General features: G+C 40.9%; 1 protein-coding gene across 6 annotated transcripts in view; it reads right to left on the bottom strand.

The window, feature by feature from the left end:
* Positions 1 to 22,425, bottom strand: part of CC2D1B (coiled-coil and C2 domain containing 1B) — a 32,992-nt gene that overhangs the window by 5,947 nt on the left and 4,620 nt on the right. For 4 of the 6 annotated variants that reach the window (XM_030454831.1, XM_030454830.1, XM_030454832.1 and 1 more), the window contains exons 4-22: positions 19,603 to 19,715; positions 18,716 to 18,835; positions 17,510 to 17,647; positions 15,286 to 15,550; positions 14,666 to 14,790; positions 14,464 to 14,539; positions 13,272 to 13,382; positions 12,815 to 12,945; positions 12,458 to 12,530; positions 10,432 to 10,544; positions 9,433 to 9,625; positions 7,132 to 7,304; positions 6,397 to 6,522; positions 5,978 to 6,036; positions 5,590 to 5,706; positions 5,034 to 5,107; positions 4,326 to 4,384; positions 2,769 to 2,820; positions 1,345 to 1,444 (exon numbers count right to left, since the gene is read on the bottom strand). In XM_030454831.1, the coding sequence (XP_030310691.1) occupies positions 1,345 to 1,444; positions 2,769 to 2,820; positions 4,326 to 4,384; positions 5,034 to 5,107; positions 5,590 to 5,706; positions 5,978 to 6,036; positions 6,397 to 6,522; positions 7,132 to 7,304; positions 9,433 to 9,625; positions 10,432 to 10,544; positions 12,458 to 12,530; positions 12,815 to 12,945; positions 13,272 to 13,382; positions 14,464 to 14,539; positions 14,666 to 14,790; positions 15,286 to 15,550; positions 17,510 to 17,647; positions 18,716 to 18,835; positions 19,603 to 19,715 (2,218 nt within the window). Of the gene's footprint in view, positions 1 to 1,344; positions 1,445 to 2,768; positions 2,821 to 4,325; positions 4,385 to 5,033; positions 5,108 to 5,589; positions 5,707 to 5,977; positions 6,037 to 6,396; positions 6,523 to 7,131; positions 7,305 to 9,432; positions 9,626 to 10,431; positions 10,545 to 12,457; positions 12,531 to 12,814; positions 12,946 to 13,271; positions 13,383 to 14,463; positions 14,540 to 14,665; positions 14,791 to 15,285; positions 15,551 to 17,509; positions 17,648 to 18,715; positions 18,836 to 19,602; positions 19,716 to 22,425 lie in introns of those variants that run through there. The other 2 variants (XM_030454834.1, XM_030454836.1) reach the window with 2 other exon arrangements.

Raw genomic sequence — 22,425 nt, forward strand, 5'->3', positions numbered from 1 at the left:
CCTCCTTTCTCCTGAGAAGATGGCCAGGGTGAGGTGATCAATGGGCATTTTTTTCCTTTTCTCCTTCCTTTTTGCTATTTGCTCACTGTAACTGCCACCTCCACCCCAACCCTGAAACAAGCTTTCTATTGAACTTGTTAGATTCTTGTTCTAGGAAGAAAACAAACATTAACTCAGCATCAGGAAAGACACAACCCAGTCAAAGGACAATCTGGAGCTGGAATACAACTCATGAATCACTGGAAGGTGTTTCCAATGAGGGAACTTAAGCCTGAGCCCAGACTTCAAACACAAGCACAGTTCCAGCTGGCAAGAGAAGAAGATACTCCCCATATGAGCAGTGGAATGCAAAAGATAAGGAAAAATGTTTTAAAAAAATGTAAACACCTAACAGTGCTATGCCAAAGAGGTAGGATCTCTAATGATGAAATTTTGAACAAAAGAGCAGGCAGGACTGACAGAGAAAGTTAAGAAAATCTGCTTTTGCTTCAGTGGAGAGACATGTGGAAGATCTGGAGTAAAACCAAAGGGATTTAGTTTGCAAATTAAAACCTGCATCTCAAAGAACCTCTGGATCATTTCTGCAGGTCCCAGCAAGAGAAAAAAGAACAGTACAAAGAGCCACCAAGAAAAAAACCAGGTTATCTAACATCTCATCCAAGTCATGGATCACAACCGAGAAGGGATTAGTGAATAAAGGCCACTGATTTTTTAATAAACCAGTAATGAATCTAGAGATAGAATGATTTCCCTGAATGTTACCCATTATTAACATCCATCTCATCACCTTGATCTCCGAGGTGAGGGGAGTCTCTCTTAAGAAAGTCTAAGAGTTTGCTAGCAGTTCACTAAATATTTCTATCATTCTTCACAGGCACAATACCACAGCACTACTACTGCCATCATCTGCCATGTGCTTTACTGCTGTTCATGTTTTGCTGCCACTTGTACTTCATTATTCTGCAGTTATTCCAGAAAACATTTAGATTTAGTCCTGATGACTAAAACCACCAGACTGGGCAAGAATCAAAACAATCTGAAGTTGAATCATTACCTTCTCAGTCTCATCAGTTCCTCTTCATGGACTCATCCTCAACTCATCTGCCAGCTACGAACCAACCTCACTGAACTCCCAACCTGAGCCATTCTGTGAAATTCTGCCTTCTTTTCACCCCCACCAGGGTGAAATACAGAGTTCAGGCACATTCTGAAGGATGTTCTCAGACATGAGAACTAGACAGCTCCTTGTTGCAAGCTTAAAGATTGTCCTTCATCAATTTCAGCTACAACACTGCTTTCCAGTGCTACCAGAGAAGCAATGAGGGGGGACAACTGCAGACTTACCCTTTGTGATACACTTCAAATTTAATCCCTTTGGACCGAATGGCTCGTCGGAAACCTCTGTGATTCCGGTTGATGTTCAGCTTAAACAACTGGTTATATTCTACAGCCAGGGCACAAAAAAATGGAAATAAGCTGTGAAAAGTCACACCACGTACAGTGCTCTGTAACACACACACACACACTCAGACCTCTGTTTCTCTTGGTTTGGCCCATTTGTGAAAGATACTTCATGTCCTCCTTCTCAGGAGGTTATTCCAGTCATTACTGTCCCCGTGCAGTTCATCCCCACTTTACAGGGACAGAAACCCAACTGCAGGAGAGCCAGAAGGTGACAGCAAGTTTTGGAGAGCCAAAACTGGGGAACTTTATGCCTTCCAGCAATAAAGCAGTGTCTATAGCTAAGAAAAAGGTACAAAATAATAAAGAAAAAGCACTGGAAGGCTGGAATGACTGGAAAAGGCTGTTTTTATAATGTAAGTAATACTGATTTAACACCAGCTTCATTGATGAGAATGACAAGAATTATGCCACAGGAGACCTTTTTGTCAGAAAGTCTCATGACATTGTGCAGCTCATGTTCAAAGACTTCTCTGCAGTGCTACCCAGGAGCACCCCTCTCTGCTGGTCAGCCTGGGAACCCAACATTACAGCTAAGTGGCTGCTCAGCAAGTGCAGACCAAGTAGTTGGGAAAACACAGCTCTGAGTATCAGAGTTTCAGGACTTGTGATCTATAAGCTCAAAAGTCTCTCTTTTGAAATAAACTCACACCTGGTAATTTGGATGCTGAATTCAAAAGTTGTTTTGATACTAAATGGCTTACTGCAAGAACTGAAAAAAATAATACAGCAATAAACTGAAGTCAAGAGTGCAAGATGATTATTTCTAAAATGCTTGATGAGTCTAATAGCAGTATTTAATGGCTAAGTACAAAGGGGTACTTTTCAAAAGGAACAAAGGAATTATTTTAGTTGGTTCCAAGACACATTGTCTTAATAAATCAATTTCTGCAATGATACTTTGTTGGATTTAGAAATGCTGATTAGCAAAACTCAGGACAGAACTGGCAATCTCACAGGAGACAAAATCTGACTGAAAAAGACATATCTATGGAGAAACTAAAATTAATAATTAACTTATTTAATAAAGAAAATTTATTTATCTGGCCCATCTCACAGCAGGGCTGACAGCAACAGCTGGAGCATGACTGATGATCTCACTGATCTCTAACACCAATATTGGGATGAAGGTAAAAAACCAGCCAGCACAGTGGGACTTCACCATTCAACAAACCCCTTCATAAGAAAGAAGAAAAAAAGGGTGGTGGGAGGCCCTCCAGCCTCATTCACAGTATGAGAATAGTTTGTACTCTCCAGTAATTCCTAAGGTGCAACATTTTTCCCTCTGTCCCAGAAAATGTACTAACCTGGAGAATTGTTATTGTTAATTACAGATGTTTTACTCTTTTGAGGTTGCTCCTATTAAAAGAGACACACATTACATAAAACCATCAGGCACTGTTTCAAAATACATAGAAGTAATCATTTTTATTACCAGATTAGGTTATTAGAGTGATAAGAAAACTGCATTCAAAACTGAAATATTTAGATTTCATTGTGGTCACATGTATAATACTGGATAAAGAATAAGCCAAAACATTACATTAAATTACATTAAATTAAATTAAGAGCCACAGATAAGCTACCTGGGCACACTCGAGCCAACCCAATCATCATAAAGGTACCAACTGTGGCTGTTAAACTACCTGAGATAAACTGCACATTCCATGACACAGTAATTCTGTTCCTTCTGCATTAGCTGGAATAATAAGCTACAAAAGGAATTCATCACAAATTGTTCAGGGAATTGCCCTACTATTATTTTGCCTGACAATCTATCTGCCACCAAAATGAATTAACTTTTAACCTAAAGCAGAGTACAAACTAAATCCCTGGGGACTGAACAAGGACAACGTGGCCTAATTATTGCAGCTACTGCACAAAACTGATTTCAGCTACGATGGAGAAAGGTGTTGTATTTAACTACTGGCTAAAAAAAAAGCCAGTAGATATCTGGCTTTTTTAAAACCAAAGAGAAATAGATTAAATTCAACTATGTTTATTCTTACTTATTCCCCAGATAATTATTCTCTCAGACCAATTCTGTTTTCAGCCACCCTAATGTGGGGGGGACTCCACCAGTAAGACCCCTCTTAACTCAGACCTAAACCCAAACATAATCTGACCACCACCAATTTTTCATGGCTAACCAAATTTATTTGAGTGAAATTGCTGTAAAATTTATTAGGAGGTAAAAATATGGATTCTTCACTCTCACAGGAGTATTAGTCCTGTAAGAGCAAACTTTTTTTTGCCCTACTGGGAAAGCAGCAGGAGCCCTGGCACTTGTACTGACAGGAAGACTACCCAGCCCTCCTAGGTCAATGGTTTCAGTGTTTGTCAGACCAGAAACTGCTTTTAAAGGTGAGGGGTACATGATTGAAACTGAAGACTTTCAAGGAAAGGAGCAATATATACATGTATACCTATTATATAAATATATATAAAGCACATAAATATATGTATTAATTAGTAAGGTCAAGAAACTTGTATGGTCTAAGTGCTTTCTCCAGACATGCACGTATCTATTTGCTAATTAAATCACCAGGGGTCACGTGCATTTACTTGAGGTCAAAGATTAACCTCTTCAATCCATTTCTGTAACTACAAGAGGTGTCCAACAGTAGAATCATAGAATCTTTCAGGTTGGAAATCATTGGATCATCGAGCCCTACTCTACCAAGTTCTCCCCTAGACCATATCCCCCAACACCACATTTAAATGACCCTTAAACACATTAAGGCAGTAGTCCTAGAAGTGTTTTCCCTTTCTAGAGGAAAACCTACACAAGCCCTCACAAGCTAATAAGGCAAGGGTCCCAGGCTGAGGGACAGAAGAGCCAGGACACACATACACACACTCACCGCACTCGGGTAGTGAAATTCAAACTTCACAAATGGATCCAAATCTCTTGGTGATACACCTGAGTGAGACAAAACCCAACCAATACAGACATTGTCACCCCATCTGTAATGTTGAGCAGGATTTTCAAGAGCACCCAGCAGCTCGTTTCAGTGGGACTCATCTCTTGTCTCTTTGACAACTTAAAAACCCATCCATCAAACCAAAACCCATAGAAAGCTGGAAAGGAAAACATCTCCTTAATGCCTCTGTCAGTCTTGAGACAGCCTAGCACAGATGGCTTCCAAGCTTCCAGAAAAAAAGACTAAAAGCAGTAATGTTTGGAGGAGCAACTCCTGTTTACCAAGGGGTCACTACACATTAAGGTGGTGCAGGGTTAAGGCACCTCCTTAACCCTTATCTCCTTTATCTCCTAACAAAATAGGAGATAAACATGACACTTAAGCTATGATCCAGTTATGAGAAAACCCAGGACAATTTAAAGTTATTCCAGATTATCTTTCTTCTTTGTTTTTTTTTTGATTGATTGTTTTTTTTAAACTCTGTTTATAGCTTTTTGGGGAGCTTGAGCCTGAAACCTGATTATTTTGTTTTAATGAGTAAAGGTTACAATGGTCTTGATTGTTCAAGAGGTAGAAGAATCTCATTCCCCATTACTTATCTACTCAGGAGAAAGCCCACACACCCTACACACCCTTTTAAGCACATACCTGATGGAGCTGGCAGGTTTATTCCCCTGACAATAAGAAGGTGCATTTCTGTGCTGTTGAGCTCAGAAAATATCCTGTGAAAAAATAAAGACAAAAGAGTCTGTTCATCCCAGGAGTCCACCACCACCTGAGCCACTGCCAGATCAGGATGCTACTTGTATTTGTCAGACCTTTTGTGACAAGGCACAAAGATGAACATCATAAATTACAAGAGAGCAAGGAGAGAGCACAAACTGAGATAAAAACCACCTCTGGGACATAGTGAAAAATGCCATGAACAAAATCCAAAGGCAACACGGTGGAGGGAGAAATACAGAGGAAGGAAGAGTGACAGAAGCAGCAGAATATAAGAAATGAAGCTGGTGATATGATGACCCAGAAGAGAAGTTGAAGAACTACTACGTTGTATTTAAGTTGCTGACAGGGTCATTTCAGGGATACTGAGCCTGACCCTATGTGCAACCCAAGTTTGCTGAAGCCCACAGTTCCTAAACCAGAGCCACAAACCAGAAAACTCATTCCAGCCTGCCTGAGAAATCCCTTAGTTATTCCACACCTTATCATTTTAAAGGTTCTTTCCTCAAAGTGGTGGCTTGGAGGATCCTTTCCTTGAGCTCGTGCAAGCTGTAGGATGTCCATGTCCTTCTTACAACCTTGTGCCATTTTCTCAAACCTATAGAAGAAGCAAACAACAGAAAAGCTACACACGTGTTGGAACATCAAACACAGCATTCTGCCCCGTGCAGGCCACAGAGTGAGTCTCAGATCAGAGGTCTGAGAGCAGCTTGGGAGAAGCAGACCTCACCTTACTGACCCTTTCACACAAGGAGAATCTTGTGTGAACAAGATGAAACCCAAACAACCTGAACCCCATCAGGGGGGGTGAGGCAGCCCCAAGCCTGAGATGAACACGTTGTGGGATGACCAACAGCAGCAGCTCTTACCGAGTTGTCTCTGCTACATTTCCCAGATGTATGAATTGCTTGGAATACTGCAAACACCTCTGTCAACAGAAACAAAACCAAACAAATACAGATGCAGTCATCCTTAGATTCACAACCAAAAAGAGACTTCTATGGTTGATGACAACCTAACTTAAGAAAAGCCAAGAGTCTTCCTGAGTCACCCAAAGACATTCAGCCCACAGTCCTTTAAGCCCAAGGCTAAGCACAGTAGTTTTTTGAGTTGTTCTGCCCTATCACTTCTTAATCTCTTAATTTCTAGATATGAGGTTCATCCAAGGGTAAGTCTTAATCATTCAGATCCTATTTTCAAACTTGAGTGCTCGTATTTAATAGTGATAATTTGATAGTTCCAGGCCTCCAAGTTGGCCAAAGCACTTCTAAAAAAAGAAAACAATTACCTCATGCTGGTCCTTTAGTAGCTTTACGAGCTGTGCATACACTTCATCTGCTTTCTGAGACAATCTGACATCTTCATGATGTATGAATATAAAATCAGCCTCATCATCTGTAGGGGGTGATGGCAGCTGCAACACAAGAACACCACACGTGTCAGAGCCCTTAGAGGAAAAAAATGAAGTTAACAAAAAGCAGTCAGGAAGCACACCAATGTCACTGAGGGCAGATGGGTTGGTTATTTTTCTCAAGGCAAGTCCAACCCAACCACTACATACACCACTGCTTAAGTCATGAAATCCTGAAAAATGTCTTGCAGGCCAATTCCCTGATTATTAAGCTCAGAAGGACTACTGCAGTGCAATTTGGCTTCCCTCCACCAAATGCAAAAAATAAACCAACCCAGGGCACTGCTGTGCCCCATGCACCTGATCCTCATCTCATAATGGAGTTAGGACACAGCTAAGAGATGCAGTCAAACCCTAAGCCCAAGGAAGACTTTCAAGCTGCATGGTTTGTGTGTGCCACCTGGCACATTTTAAGAGCAGCAGAGGAAAAAAACTGAAACAAAAATAAAAATACAGGGTAATTTCAGAGCTTGATATCCAGATTTGCCACTTGAGCAAACTACCTGAATTTAAGTCAATAAATATTTATTAAATCACATGCTGTTTGAAGTAAGCACTTTGATGTTCAAGAATACAAAACAAAAGCAGATAAATAAAAACAGTCCTACTAACCTTGGAAATATCAACAAGTTTGCCAGATTTTGCTTGCTCAATCTTTACATCAAAGCTTTTAGCTGTTCTGAGATACATCTTAGCCTGTTCAAGGTTGTTTTCCTTCTTTGCTTTGATGGCTGCCTTCACGTATTGCTTCTTTCTGTTCTCCAGAAATTCCAGCTGTTCCCTAACTGAAAAACAGTTGTATAAAAACTCTCACTCAATTGACACTGCCATGTGTCTGAAACAGGTAAAAGTAAAACAGGTTGGTAAAAGTACAGCTCTATCTACAAATCTATGATGGCATCCTTCATCAAGAAGCCTCACAGCACTTCACAAGTGTCACAATAGTAATTACAACCCCTTATTTCCAAGCAGGAGACAGGCTCCAGTAAAGCTGATTGGTCCAAAGCAGAATCTGAATTCAAACTTCCAGCTTGACATGTTAACTTCTAAAAGACAGCAAATATCAGCATCCTCTGTGCTTACTTATTCCCCTCTCCTTTCATCTGTCCTAAAAAAAGCCAGATGAATAAATGTGCATGCACAGTCAGACATATCACCTCTGCTTATTTGTTATTTCCCTGCCTTTTTGGTTTCTTATTATTTCTTGGGTCTCCTCTTTTCATCCCAAAACAGCAAGGACAACCACAAAAGTCAGAGAAGATTGTTTTACATTGCACCAGCTCAATGCATCCTGCCCCTTCTCACACCTCACTTAAGGAAATGGTACAACAGGAGCTGGTAACAGCCATTTCCAAAGACACTTGTACTCACCACTGCACTCTACTCATGGTTACACAAGCTAAACAACATTTGAGAGGTGCCTGTCTCAGCAATTAAATATACCAAGGACTCTCACACTGTTTCACTGCTGTCAGATGACCACCAGCTTATTCCCATCCTTAGAGCAAGCCTGCTGGTCTGCTGCTGCTGTGAGCAATTTGCCCAATCAGCCAAACCCAAACTAATTATACAAGGTAGCTAGGCCAAATCCCACTGAGACAAACCCCACAGCATGCTCTGAGCAGACACTGAGCACAGGTGTTTTCAGAAGAAAATCTGTGGAGAATGGACTGAGCAAAGCTATTTATCCAGCTGATCTCAGCTCCTTGACTTTCTGTCATAGGCCTTATGTGCAACTGCTCCACTCCCACACCTCCACAGCACCCATAAGACAGCTTTTTACAGTTGACTTATCAGCTACTGGCAGCTGTAGGATGCATTCCATAATTCTGGGGAGAAAAGAGGTAAAATTTGGATTACAGATTGCACTTTGGTTAGTGAAACAGAGCTTTATAATAGTGTAGGACTGACATTTTGGTGTGAAAATCATGTCAGCATCAATTTGACCAGGTTCTTGTTGCACCTATAGGTCTTACTTTAAAATATTTGAGAGAGATTACTGGTAACACCAGAGACCAGGTATTATAAATCCCTTAACTGCACGAGTCAAGGGTACTTCAGGCAAGAGACTAATATATCATCTAAAATTCCTCCCCAAAAAGCCACCTTCTGTAGACTCAAGATTTTCCAAAGCCAAAACAGACAACCAATACATTTCAGTTGTCTTTTTAAAACAAGTGGTGGCATTTTCTAGAGAGTAGAGTTATAAGCTAATCACAGTGGCACTGTGAAATGCCTTTGCACTCTGCAAAGCAACTCAGGTCAGCCAACTTTTGTCCTGAGGGAACTCCTCAGGGCAGAATGGAAGGAGGAGGATAGGATTATTGTCAAAGCATGACAACAGAATCCATGAGAGCCTGAACACTGCTGGTGTGTGCCCAAATCACAATGTGAGGTGGTGGCTGTCACTGTCTGTACAATTGATCTTGCACAGACAACTGTTTAGTGGCATCAGTGACTAGAAACTGAGGAACTACTGCCTGCTTGCCAGTTTGAGATCCCTGGATGAAGCATCAGACAGAAACCACTCTTTAATGTAGGAAGCTGCATTAGATCAATGAGCAATTCACACTGACAAGCTGTCCATTTTAATGAGAGTGTGTGTGGAGTTCAACTGTGTGCAGAGTTAAACATCACGAATCAATACACTTGTTACATCAAAATTAATTAAAAACCCAATCACCCTTATAATTACACACCCTGCCTTTCTGAAATAAAGCTGCATGGCTGGTCTGGATCTGCCCTCCAGCAGACACATATAGTGAGGCTCCTGTCAGGATGAAATCCATGCCACACATTCTCAGGCTCAGAGCTAAACTAGAATGAAGAGAAGGATTTACCAAGGTATTAAACTAAAGCAGTGCAAACGACTTGCACATGGATCACTGGGAATGATGATCCCCTTCACCTTACCAGCTGCAGGGAGATGATCCACTGACACTGTCTTGTCAAGGGTGGAGGGTGATGCAGCTTGTTTCAGATGCTCAGGAGAGCTCTCCTCCTCAGCCACAGCAGATGGCACTGTAATTGGCTTAACAACTTGAGTGGGCTTTCCAGGCAGCTGAGCAGGCTTCTTGGCAACTGGGGCCTGTGTCAGAGGTTCATTCTAACATAACAAAGAGAATTTCAGATTAAATGCATAAAATCTATTCTAGAGTTGAAGACAGCATCTGAAACATCAACAGCCGTGGTTGTCACTGTTATCAGCCTTGTGGTACCACTAATGTGGGAAGCATAATCTTCCACATAGCAAATGTTAAATTCTGAGGGTTTAGAAGCTATGCCACATATGCCAGTAGGAGGTGACCTACACAGGCACCCACCCTTCACCTGGAGAAGGGGCAAAAAGAATGTCCAACAAGGCAGTCATTTCAATAAAAGCAGATGGATGCAGGAAAACCATCATCCAAGAATTCTCTTCATTAAATGCAAGTCTGGTTTAAAGCACAAACAATCAGCAACGAAATCCAGAGAGATAAAGAAATCAAATCAAAGTCTAAAGGCTGCCTGACAAAAAGCACTAAGTGTTGAACAATCTGGGAAAGCACAAACACAGGAGCTACAGGGATGCAAGATCAAAGTACAGATTTAAGTATCTAGAACAATGAAAAGCAGTGGCCAGGATATGAAGTGTTTGCTTTGAAAAGAAAACCCACATACAAGACAGGTATAAAAGAGACAAAGTCTAGACTCATAGACCCTGTAGGTACTGACTTCAATAACATCTCTTTCTCTCCCTCCTACACTATAATGCAAACTGAAATTATTACCAAGATCCTGTACTTTTCAGACTTCTGAAAAATATATTTCTTCCCAGTACCCTTGTTTGACTGGAAATTCAATGGCCTCATCTCTGCAATCCTCCAAGACACAGCATTTTAATTTTTGCAGATCCTACTAAGAAATACCAACCTCCTCCTCCTCATCATTCTCCTCCATGTTTGCCAGCTTGCTGGCACTTTCCAGAACAGCAGCTATGGTGCTGTCACCATCCATTCCTCCAACACCAGGAAGAGGGGGAAATCCTGAGGAAGAAAGGAATACAGATGAGTTGCATGAGACCCATATCCTGTCTTCCAGATTTCTTCTTTTCTGTAAAGCTATTCCTACCCAAGTATCTATTATCTAATGTATTTCAGAATTCAGCATAATTAGACTGCAGCCAAGGCCACAAAGCTTTGCTAGATAAAGTCTGAGTGGTGGGATTAAGATCAGACCTCTCATAGATACAAAGGCTTAGGGGGATGATGCTAAATGATGCAGTAACAGAGCATGGTTTTACAAGTTTAGCAACCAGCCAAGGAACTTCAAAACCTCAAGCCTTTGGTAACAGAGATGCCCCCAGAACCAGCCAACAACTCAGTCTCTCTTCTCTGCACAAAAGGAGAGTGGATTATACAAAAAGTTGCTGGCTCTTTTTTTCTGCCCTCTTGCTGCTGCCTCACCTCAGCTGGTACACAGTCCAGCAGCAAATCCCTTCTACACCACAGAGTAATAAACAGTACATCTCTGACATCTGGTAACACTAACATCAGCCTCTGCAGAAAACCTACTGCAATGCAGAGGCTGCAAAGGCAGAATCCCAGTAATTAAATATGAAATATATGAAGAATAATCCTTTTTATTATTTTATTATCCTTGAAAGGATGAGAGGAAGACTTCATGATGGAAGATACACTCTCATTTTCATGTTATCAGTTCAGTGTCAGCTTCAAACAAAAGAGACCACAGGCAGGCAGAACAGAGTCCTGTGCTGTTTTGCCTGCGTGACATCTGATCCATTACTCAGCAGCATTTCTGCCATATTTATCAACATCCAGATACAATGAAACAACACTGCCAATCCACTACAATCTTTACTGCTGGTTTCAGTGACTGCCCGATGGCTGTCTTCACTGGAAATCTAAATGATGGCTGAAAACCATGCAGCTAACATGTAAGGAAACTGAGGAGTTACCTGTGTTTTCAGAGGTGTAAATATGGAGTACCTCACTCTTACAGAAACTGATATTTACCAGGAAATTAATCATGTTGTAGAACAAGGGATGCTAAACTGCTTTCAGGGACAGCAGTATGTGACCTGACAGAGCTGGCACTGCCTACCTTACTACTAGTCCAGTGCTTGCCATAGCCACGTTTGACAGTGATAAAAAAAGCCACAAGGCTCATGCCTCTTTTCTAACTTAAATAACCCAGGTACCACTTCACACTGCTCAGTTTATCTTTTCAGATGAACACACCAGCCACAAGATAAAAAATTATGTTTCCTAGAGGAGAAACTGTGTCATGCAAAACAGATGTGGAGCAGTCACAGAGAGCCTCCCCCCAGCTTTTACAAACACGCTACATGTGCTCCAGAAGATAAAAGGCATGGAGTGTCTCAAAAAGCAGGTTCAGTTTCTGCTCTGTCACTGTGTCAGTGTTACCACAAGCACGATTTGCTTGCCCTCTGTAGGCTACTTTTACTTGACATGAGAGCTGAAATACTGATCTGACTTGTGAGGGACTCAAGATGATAATTAATTTCAGTTCTGAGGCTCCTGATGGGAATCAACAGAATGGGAAACATTAGACAGATTTTTTCAGGTTAAAAAAATCTCCTTCTAGTTATTTCCAGTTTATTTTTTCCTCTGGACGAGCTGACACAGAGGACAGACAGGTGACACTGTTATCACCTGCCCATGGTTAAGTTGTTAGGGCCAGTTCCAAGTTCTGATGCTGTCACTCAGTGGTACTCAGGAATATTCACCAGTGTGTAAGTTTGGGAGTATATTAATAAGCAGTTTCACAACACCATCCAACAGCAAGGCCAGCTGGCTCAATGAGAAAAAAGTGTTATTGTTCCACAGGATTAGAGGGCAATATCTACACACCTCCTTCAGAGCCCAGCAGATACACAGAAGTTGTCATTAAGACATCATTTTATGTTCACACTTACCAGGAGGAACAGGCAGCTCAGAAAAATTCACTTTTCTCCCTGCTTTATGGGCTCTTATGGCATCCTGGTATTGCTGTAATCAAGGGCACTCAGTAAGACATAAATGCAGTTGATTCTAAAATAGCAATCATCTGTATTTAGCCAGCACAAATATTGCAGAATACACAGCATCATTATATAATACATGCATTGTCTCTATGTCTCCCTCCTCCAAAAGACTTACAGCTTCCCTACTGGAGCTCTTTTCAAGTAGAAGAATACCACACACATTCTCTCAGACATGAAAGAGTTTTCAGCAAAAGAACTAATTCAAGTGGCTCTGTGGGAGGCAAGCAGCTTGCTGCACTTTCATTTTACCTTGGCTATCCTCTCATGCATCCTGCCCTTCCGACCATCCCCATTTGCTTTTGCCTGGGCTGCTGCTGATTTGTACTTCTCCAGCCTCTGCTGCAATGCTTCCAGCACTGTTTTTGGCTGTTGCAGGGAAGCTGGAAATAAGACAGAGAATGAAATGCCAACATGATTCAAATTTCAAAACATGGATTTGCCTTTTCCTACCCATTCCTTACCTACTGCAGAGGCAAAAACATCATTATGAGGTCTTACAAATACAAGTCTTCTAAATAAAGTTAATTAACTTCTACTTCCATAATTGATCCAGAACAAAAGCAGAAAGAATCAGAAGCACACAGTATTCAGGAACAACAGCTAGGTTTACTCAGTCCTGCTGGACCTCAGTGGGATAGCACAGACCATTAAGTGCCTTCCAGCCCTGCAACTTTTATGTTTTGCCAGAAAAATCCTGAAATCCTACCTGAAGCTTCTTGGGTCTGATGTTCAGGTGCTGGAAAATTCTGGGAACTTCCCACTGCAGCTGGTACCTTTTGCTTGGATGCCTCTTGGACATTTCCTTGGTTTTCAAGATCTGCAAAGCAAAGAAAGCAGGGTGTTTCACAGTGTGTTCCATAAGCAGCAAGTCAACCCATCTAACTCAGAAAACCATCAATCTGATCACATATCTGCCTGGCTGGTTAAGTCTGAAGGTCCCATTATTCAGAGAAAATGCTTTATAATAGACAAATCTCAAATGCTGGTTCAATTTAGGTTGGTGCTGCTTGTGAGAAAAGAGGAAAAAAAAAGTAAAAAGTAAAACCCATTCAAGTATTCTAAGAAATCTCTTCCCAAAATATACCTTGGTATCTTGGCAGATGGAAAGAGGGAACAAGATTGCTAATTGACTAAAATATCCTAGTAACAAAAGATGTGCTGAAAAAGGGAAGCAATTAACACCCAGGTTTCTGTCCTTGTATAACAGTGGTTATTTCCAAAAACTACAAAAATATCCGCTGCAAAAGTCTTGCACTTTTAAAGAAAAGATTGTATCCCAGGTGAAGTTTCTAATGGCATTTGGTGATCAGTTTATAACTTAGAGTCATAAATCTTATGCTTTATTAAAATAAGAAACTCAATGGCAGATCAGTTTAAAATAAATAAACTATGAAAGTTTTTTAAAACACTGAGCTGCACAAACAAAATTAATTGTTGTTGGTGATAATCAATATATTTTTAAAAACCCTTCTTAAAGTATATTTAACATTGGTAGCTTGCTTTAAGATTTAGACCTTATTCAATCTGTTTACTAATCTCTTTATCTGAACATTATGAAATACAGCTGAAACACAATGCCATCAAATATTACAGTAAACTTCAAGAATGTGCCACTTCCTTCATTCCCTTCCACTTCACATACTGCCTATTATCTAAAGTTATAAAAACAGGAATATTAGGCATTAATACCTACTTGAACTTCTCATCCACAGAGAGCAATTTCAATATAAGTAATGTTATCTCACTTGTCTTCATTGGTCTTTGTTACAACTTGAAGCTGCAGTTAGCCTCAGAGTAAGTGATCTTCAACCCTTCTTACAGTTTTGCAGCCAAATTCAGGATCATTCCATTACAGCACAGAGAGATTTATAAAAGGGTTTTTATAAGGCAAGGCTTACCCCAGGGAGATGGAGGCATATTCTGGAGGTCTATTGGCAGCCCATTATCCAAAGCTTCCAAGACAATGCTAAACTTCTAATACAGAAAAAACAAACCAGGAAATTTATGCTAGTATGTCCAGGACTTGGTAGGTATCACAATGAAAATCTGATACTCAACACATAGGTACAGCACAGAGTATGTTTAGCATTCAGAATTTACCTTGCCTGCCCTCATGTACTCCTTTGCTTTCTCCAGGTCTCCTTGCTGCTTTGCTTTTAGAGCTGCTGATTTATACTCCTTCTGTCTCCTAAGTAATATTGCTCGTGTGCTGCTGTTCTGGAGACCTGTGAGAATGAAACTATGTTGAGACTTACAGAAAGCATGCAAAGTATGCAGCTCCTGCTGTGTCCATTTATTCCAACCTGCAGTAGTCCTCTATGTTTTGAGTCACACAGTCATGTTAATAAAGTCCTTTTTCCTCCAGTCTCCAGAAGCTGTACTGGATATAACAATCCCACTGTTCCCAATTAAAAAAAAAAAAAAAAAAAAAAGTCTTTCAGTGAGTATCCCAAAACTCTTTATAGCCTGGAATTCCATGTGCCACAATACTGAAGGAGAAACTGAGGCAAAGTTACTGATACTGATACAGTGTATTGAAGAGCTCTACAACTATAACTGATTCCTCTACTAGAAATTCAGCATCCCACTGACAGCTCTATCTGAAACATCCAGCAGGGAAGTTCCCACATAAGCAGTGCTTTGCTGCACCATGCAAATACAAGAAAGATGCAGCATTAAACCAGTGTTGCAACTGTGTATATCCTGTCAGATCACAGTACCTGTTTCCAAGGTAGGACTAGAAGCAGCATGACCCTGTAAAGAATCAGATTCCAGATGCAGCACTGCCTCCTGAGAGGTCTTCTGCTCATCATCTGCAGCAGACTCATCTTTAATCTCTGGCAGGACACTGACTGAATCTCCTGAATTCTCTGGTTCCACCCCTGGGGCTTGAGAAGAACTCTTCCCTGTTGCAACAAAAGGTGGTATTTCTTCCTCATTGATTTTTTTGCCTTTCTTCACTGAAGCCAGCATGGTTTCCAGTGTCTGGGGGAGATGGAACAGCAAAGTCAACAGGCATTTTCATCAAACATATCACTAGTTTTAAAATCATTAAAACACAAATTCAGTCCCTTTTTCATGATGGGGTCTATCATGCACACTACTACAGATTGCTGACCTTTACCTTCCTGTTTTTCTGCCAGGCCAACTTCAGTGCTAGTGAAAGGTGTCCCAACTACCTGAGAAACACCATGCAAAGGACTTGTTACCAAAGCTACTTAATTACAACTACCTCAACACCTAGAACTATTGGATAGCTGATGTGGTCCATTCAAATTTGCCCCAGAAAGTCACCCAGGAAGCCCTTTATATTTTAACTTTGAAATAGTATCACTGCCCATGTGGATTCAGAGAAGGAAGGAGACTGCATACCTGCCTAATGCAATGAGAAAAGCCATTAAATACTAACAGGAAATGGAACTTCAGCTGGTGATCCATGGCAAGAAGCTCTTGCCATGTGTAAAATGTAAGCTGCTGCTCACTTGTTTTAAAACCACTTTTCCTCCACCACAAGTATTACCTTCCTCAATATTTTTTTTTAATTTAAGGTTCAGAGAGAAGACCATAATGTACTTTAAGCCAGAACAAAAGTTTTACTTCTTTCATCTTCCACAGAAACTGAAATGGAAGCACAGAAAAGAACTACAACAAAATCACATCAGTGCCAGAATTACTGCTATTTCTGGTTATCCATGGCACTGTTTGACCTACTAAGCAACACTGGCAGAGATACTTTGGTTCTGTCTGCATGAGAGATTTGGATTCAGACCAGTGCAGCAACCCACACACACCTCTCTCTTCTCCACGTGTGGGATGACAGACTTACTGGAAATGGAATTAAATGTTGAGATTAAAGTTCACAGTTCCAAGAACTAAATGCAAGAGAGAACTGTACACCATTTGTCAGCATGTCATTTTGCTAATTAAAGAACTGTGAGCTGTGAAGAGAGACATAGTGCATTATCCTCAGTTACACTGCTCAGGCACGGGGAAATAAAATAAATGAAATAAAATAAAATAAATGAAGTGGCAAACAGTGCTCTGAGCTTTGTCACTGGATGCAGTGAGCTGCTCTGCCTATCCCCATCTTGCTCTCTGAAAGGTCAGGTGGTTTCATGCACATTCCTTTCAGAGCCAGCAGCTTGTGGACACATACAGCCACCTCCTTTCTTGTACATTTCCTCCCCTGGATTTGACCTCAGTTGTTCCCTTTGTGCCCTGAAAGACCCTATAGGGAATGAGACATTACATTCTTCCCTCAGTGGACAGGACTGAGTTCAGTGAGTTATAAAGCTTTGCTCAACAAAACAAGAGCTGGCTGAGGTGAAGCAGACCAGATAAAGCTAACAGGGAAATAAAGGCACTCTGCACAGAGCACTACCAACTCGCTGCAAGCACGCCACCTGGCTGAAAAGATGCAAAGGTGAAGAACACATTGCAAGCTGAAATTGCCTTAATGAAAAATCCTGGTCAAATCATTTCCTGGCACAGCCAATACACTCAGGGGAAGGTATCCCCTTCCTTTGTCTCACAGACCTGAGTGGCAGGTTAACATCTAGAAGAAAGCATCAGTGATGAACTGAAGGTGTATGTACTAGGAAAAGTCCTAGACTTTGCTTGAAGGTAACAATCAAGTCATCACAGCTCAAATTCAGGTCTAGATGGCTGAGTTTAACATCAGCATTTACCACAAACCCTGGCTCCAGCTACTCCTAGCCACATCCAACAGAAACAAGGTTGATGCACAAAAGGCATTTGAAGTTGCTCTTCATCTGTTTATTCGCTGCATCAGATCAGCAGTAACAAGAAATGTTTTAAAAGGAACTCAAGGCAGAATTTCTCTCCCCTTTGAACAAGCTGACACATCTGGAAAGACTCTGAACTACAACCCAGAGAACTGTTTTTGCTTCCCCCTCATTCAGACACCTGATGAGCCCAGCTTACCTTCAGGCCTCTTTCGTACCGGCGTATTTTTGCGCTCTCATTTGACTCCTTTGCGTTAGAAATCGCTGTCCTGTAGTTAGAAATTCTCTTCTCTATTGTCTCTTGCAGCTCACTGGTAACAGCAGGAAGTGAGGTGGTCTCAGAAAAAATAATAAAACAAATCAAGAAAACTTATTTCATCCACCTCTACAGGTTTTCCCACAACACTGCAAAACAAATACTCCTCTTCTAAGCACACTCCCGTTAACCAAAGAAGAAACAGCCTCTAAAACAGAGGAGCACTTGTGCTATGCTAACGGTCTCTGGATCCACCTCTGGGCTTTCTCTCAAAGGCCTAATAGAGAAGAATGGGTGGAGACATTTATAAAACTCCCAGTCAGAGAGTAATTGGAGCCATGTGGTTAGGGAGTAGGTGAGGAGAACAGTAAAGCCTCTCAAACACTGCACAACAGAGGGTGTGAAGAGGTATTTTGGCACAAATCTCAACTTTTCCTCTCCTTATTTTTAAAATATCCTAGTTTTTTCCCCTTCCAGGCTTTTTCAACCTGGTTTTACTACAAGAGCTCTTTTTCCTCCTGCTATATGATGGAACTAGTTGAGTGTCAGAAAACAGCCTAAACAAAGTTATGAGCAGTTACTTAAAAAAGCTGCACAGCTACAGAGACTGTTCAAGTGGCTACTGATGTCATTATTGCCATTATTTCTAAAGAAACTCACTCAGACATATTTATTACCAGGACTCTTGTAGCACACAACAGAAACATGGCAGTAACTGAATGAAAGGATTTCACTGAGTGAGGACTGACAAATTAAGCTGAGAAGGCTGACACTACTGAGAAAAATTCCACAAAAATGCTGAGTTATAACAGGTCTCACAAGTTCAGCACACCACGCAGTACTTTGAGGGGGAAGATACAAACTCTGGAAGTCTGAACTGCAATCTGCATGCTCAGATGTATAATATGGGACAAGACATACTTGATTCCCCTCAATTCTATGCTCCCACTGAAAATCATCCTATGAAAAAAAGAAAAAAATCCACTTATTTCAATACAGCACTGGTATCCACAGAGAAGACAGCAACAGTGTAGTTCTCCCTTCCTTGGAGGACAAGAAGACCCTTCTAGATCCTTGTTTGTGACTCTCATGTAAGCTGCATGACAACAGTGATTCAGCAGAACTCAGGAACATGAAATGCTTTCCTACCTGTGGCTGCAGTTCAGGTTGCTCATTTTCTGCTTCATCCGCGGAGGGCTCCATTGCTATCGTTTCATCCTCACAGCTTCCTGTCTCACCTTCTGCCCCCAGAACTTCTTGCAATTCTGCCTAAAGTAAAAGCCAAGAAAAGGCTCTTCTTCAAAATTTTCTGCTTCCTCAAAAGACAAAATAAAAATCAAGTCTCAAGCTCCAAAACCTTTGGATGGACCTTGAACCCAAACAAAGAGTCTAAACGTCTCACATCCTGGTAATTTCTTTTTATCTTCAAATGATCCACAACAGAAAGCCAGATACTACTCAAAAACCACACTACAGCTCCAAGATCACCACATAAGTTTCTGAATAGAAATCTAAAGCTAGAGAAGTTGAGAGAAATAAGTGCTTTTACAAAGACCATTCTAACCCCCAGTGTGAAATTACCAAAAAGCATCTATTAACAATGGAGGTAAAACACACTCCTTAACAGTCCTTCCTTAAACACTGCATACCAGACCACTCACAGAGAATTACTTGGGAGATTTTCTGAGGCCAAGAGCTCAAAGCATTAGGAAAATGGTGACAGACATCCCTCTACAGAGAATATCCCTAGCTGAACTTTACCACCTCGCCTGGAATGGGATCTCTGCACTTGCCCAAGACCCTCTCACATATGAATATTAGCCAGGAAACTCCTGTGCTGGTGTGCAGAGGGATGGATCCTGGAGTCTTATATCTAATGGAATGCTTTTGCAGTATTTTAGCTTCCCACTGCAAAGCTAGCAGATATTTTTGCCAAATGCAGTTCCCTTAAAAAAAAACACAACCCAAAACAAAAAAAAAAGAAAAGAGCCCAACAAAGACATACTAAAACTTTTTGCTAACAAAGGTATGCATACCAACAGGTCTGTGTCTTCCTCCAAGTCTTGATCGTCATCTTCCTCCTCATCTTCATCCAGGTCTTTCATACACTCTGCAGCCATCTTCTCAATATGATGCATGGGCAGAGGAGCTGCAAAAAGAAACCAAAAGAAGCCATAAACCCTAAATAACAGTTATGCAGTCACTGGATACGAACTCTAAAGAATTTGTTAGCAGTTATAAAAGAGCAGTGACTTCTCCTCTTGCTTTCCCTTTATCACATAGTGACATGGGTATCCATGAATTTATGATGACATTTAAAGGAGAAAGACTGAGGAAGTGATCATCCAGGAAAAAGCAATAGTAGTCTTTGAGACTGACAGTGAAGGCAGGCAATAAGAGAAGGAAAATGACTGCATCCAATAAAGTAGCTCAGAAATTAGATTTCTGGGAGAAATAATGTCTGCTTGCTGATACAAGGAGCCTAAATATCAAAACCATAAGCACTGTGACAGACAAACAGGTATGGTGCAACACCACAGTGCTCAGAAAGCATGGCCACAAAAGAGAAAGATACTGTGCTAGGCTTGCACAGTAATGACATTCAAGACTGAATAACGAAGACAAATAGGGCTAGAAGAAACACTTGCTTCAGGGAAAAATCACTAGGAGTCACTGCAAGTGCCTTGGCTGATTTAAGGCACAGTTAAGTTCTTCTGTGATACTGTTTATAAAAATAACTAGTAACAGAAATTTGGTCATTATGGAAGATTAACACTTGCATTAAACATCCCAGTACACCTGCTGGTAAACCTTCTGTTCACACATACAGCCATAAATCAGAACAAAGTTTAAGGCACTTATCACAAATAATGCTGAGTTCAAAGAGTTCCCCATCAAAGTACTACTAATTAAATGATGGAGCTGTGTACAGACCCCATCTTCTTTCTCAGTCTAAGCACAAGAACATCTTTCTCTCCATCTCTTGTTAAACTGGATAAAAATTTATCATTTGAAACAGATAATGCACATTAACATAATTCTAAAGATATCCTCAACAGCATAACCCATGAACCAAAGTACTGGCTGTTAACAAGACAAACACAGAGACACAGCAAACTATCTCTATGTTAAAAGATGGCAAAAAAGGAAGACAGCATCTTTCTGCCTTGAGAAGTTACTTCTTTTATACACCAAACACTACTGCAAAGTCACACTTGGCATACACAAATAGAATGCTCTAAATCAAGGAATCATATTTGTCCTGATCCCAAGAGCAGCAGCAAAACACTGGCACAGAGATCTGCTAAGCAAATCAGAAAAAGTGCTTGTTCTTCTGCCTCACTACCTACGCTTCTGCATTACTCTCTCCAGCCCATGAGACCTGCCCTTTCCCATATCTTTCTTGGCTACTTGTCTTGCAATTTCTCCTCAAGTTTCTGGTCTTTACCTCGGAAGCTCTACGTAAATCCTGCTTGTTGTGTTCTCATCTCTGCTTCATGCTGTGCCAACCACATCTTCCTTAACTGTCAACTTTCTCCACGCGCTCTCAAAGGTGAAGTTATTTGCCCACAAATCCCAAATCTCTACATAAACGCCTCTGACACTTCCCTATGCAGACATATGACTGTGACTCATCACTGTCAGAAAATGTTGAATATACTTCTTCAGGACACTGTTTTGCAGTTTAAATGCTCTAAAACAGATGCCATCCTTCTCCCTGGATTTGCTGAATAAGGTGAAATTAACCTAAGTACAAAGGTGTTTCTGTCCAAATCATCTTATTTACCATATTGGTGCTTCAGAGCCTTTATCAAACATGTTGGTCATGTCTCTGACCCTTAGCAAAACCCTGCAACTAGGACAGTAGCCCAAACCCAAAGGCACCTGGCTGTACTTCAGGGTCAGAGTGTCCCTTACATGAAGCCCCACTAGAAGAAAAAGATCCAACAGAGCCTTCTCAGATGGTTGGTTCAGCTCTAATCCAGTCTGACAAGTCTATGATTTCAAACATCCTAATAGCTGACCAACTAGCATTTATCTGTCACTGATAGCAGAGATCTGTGTACTTAAGATGTTGCAAAAGTACAACATCTGCTGCCCACATCTTCAAGCTAGAGGGAGAGAACACGTCCCCCCACTAGAGCTTTGAAGTGTAAATCCAGGAGTCAATTATTGCACCTTGTACTCAGCCAAGAACCAATCACTCGTATGCATTGTACTGGATCCCTTTTTTCTGTCCTCCAGACAAGATCTTTTTCTCCCCTCCTCCTTCCCAGGTGCCAGCCTGCATCCTGTCCTTACCATGTCCCCATCACTACACTGTACAAGGTCTCATGAGTCCCCAGCACCAGCTGTCCAGTTGTTCATCTTCCGCAAGTTTCTCATCTATATACTTCCTATTCTACCAGGAAAACATAATAGTTGTAAATTACTTTGGAAAATAGTTTCATGAGCCATATAACACCTACCTTTAGAAGGCACAGTAAATATAAACTTTGCCCTCTCTGAAATTTCATTTCCTTGTTATGAATAAAAAGACTGAAAAAAACCCCAAGTGGCAACATCAGGGCCAGAATGAAGTCACCACCTGAGAAGCTGACAGCTATTAAAGAGCTCCTGATAATCAAATTCATCCTCAAAACACATCACATGTTTTAACCATGAATAACAAATCCAATACCAGAAGTTCTGCAATTGTGCTTATCAGCATAAGGAGTTTACTACAGTCTTGAAATCTGGACAATGGCAATCATCTAGAATTTAGATAACACCACTTCCTCTGTCATCAACTGCTGTGTTTAGACAGCTTTAGTATCTTCAAATTCTTCACTCATTAGTGTGAAAGTCCCTTCAAACAT

This window comes from Calypte anna, chromosome 8, assembly GCF_003957555.1.
Source record: "Calypte anna isolate BGI_N300 chromosome 8, bCalAnn1_v1.p, whole genome shotgun sequence".
Lineage (NCBI taxonomy): Eukaryota > Metazoa > Chordata > Aves > Apodiformes > Trochilidae > Calypte > Calypte anna.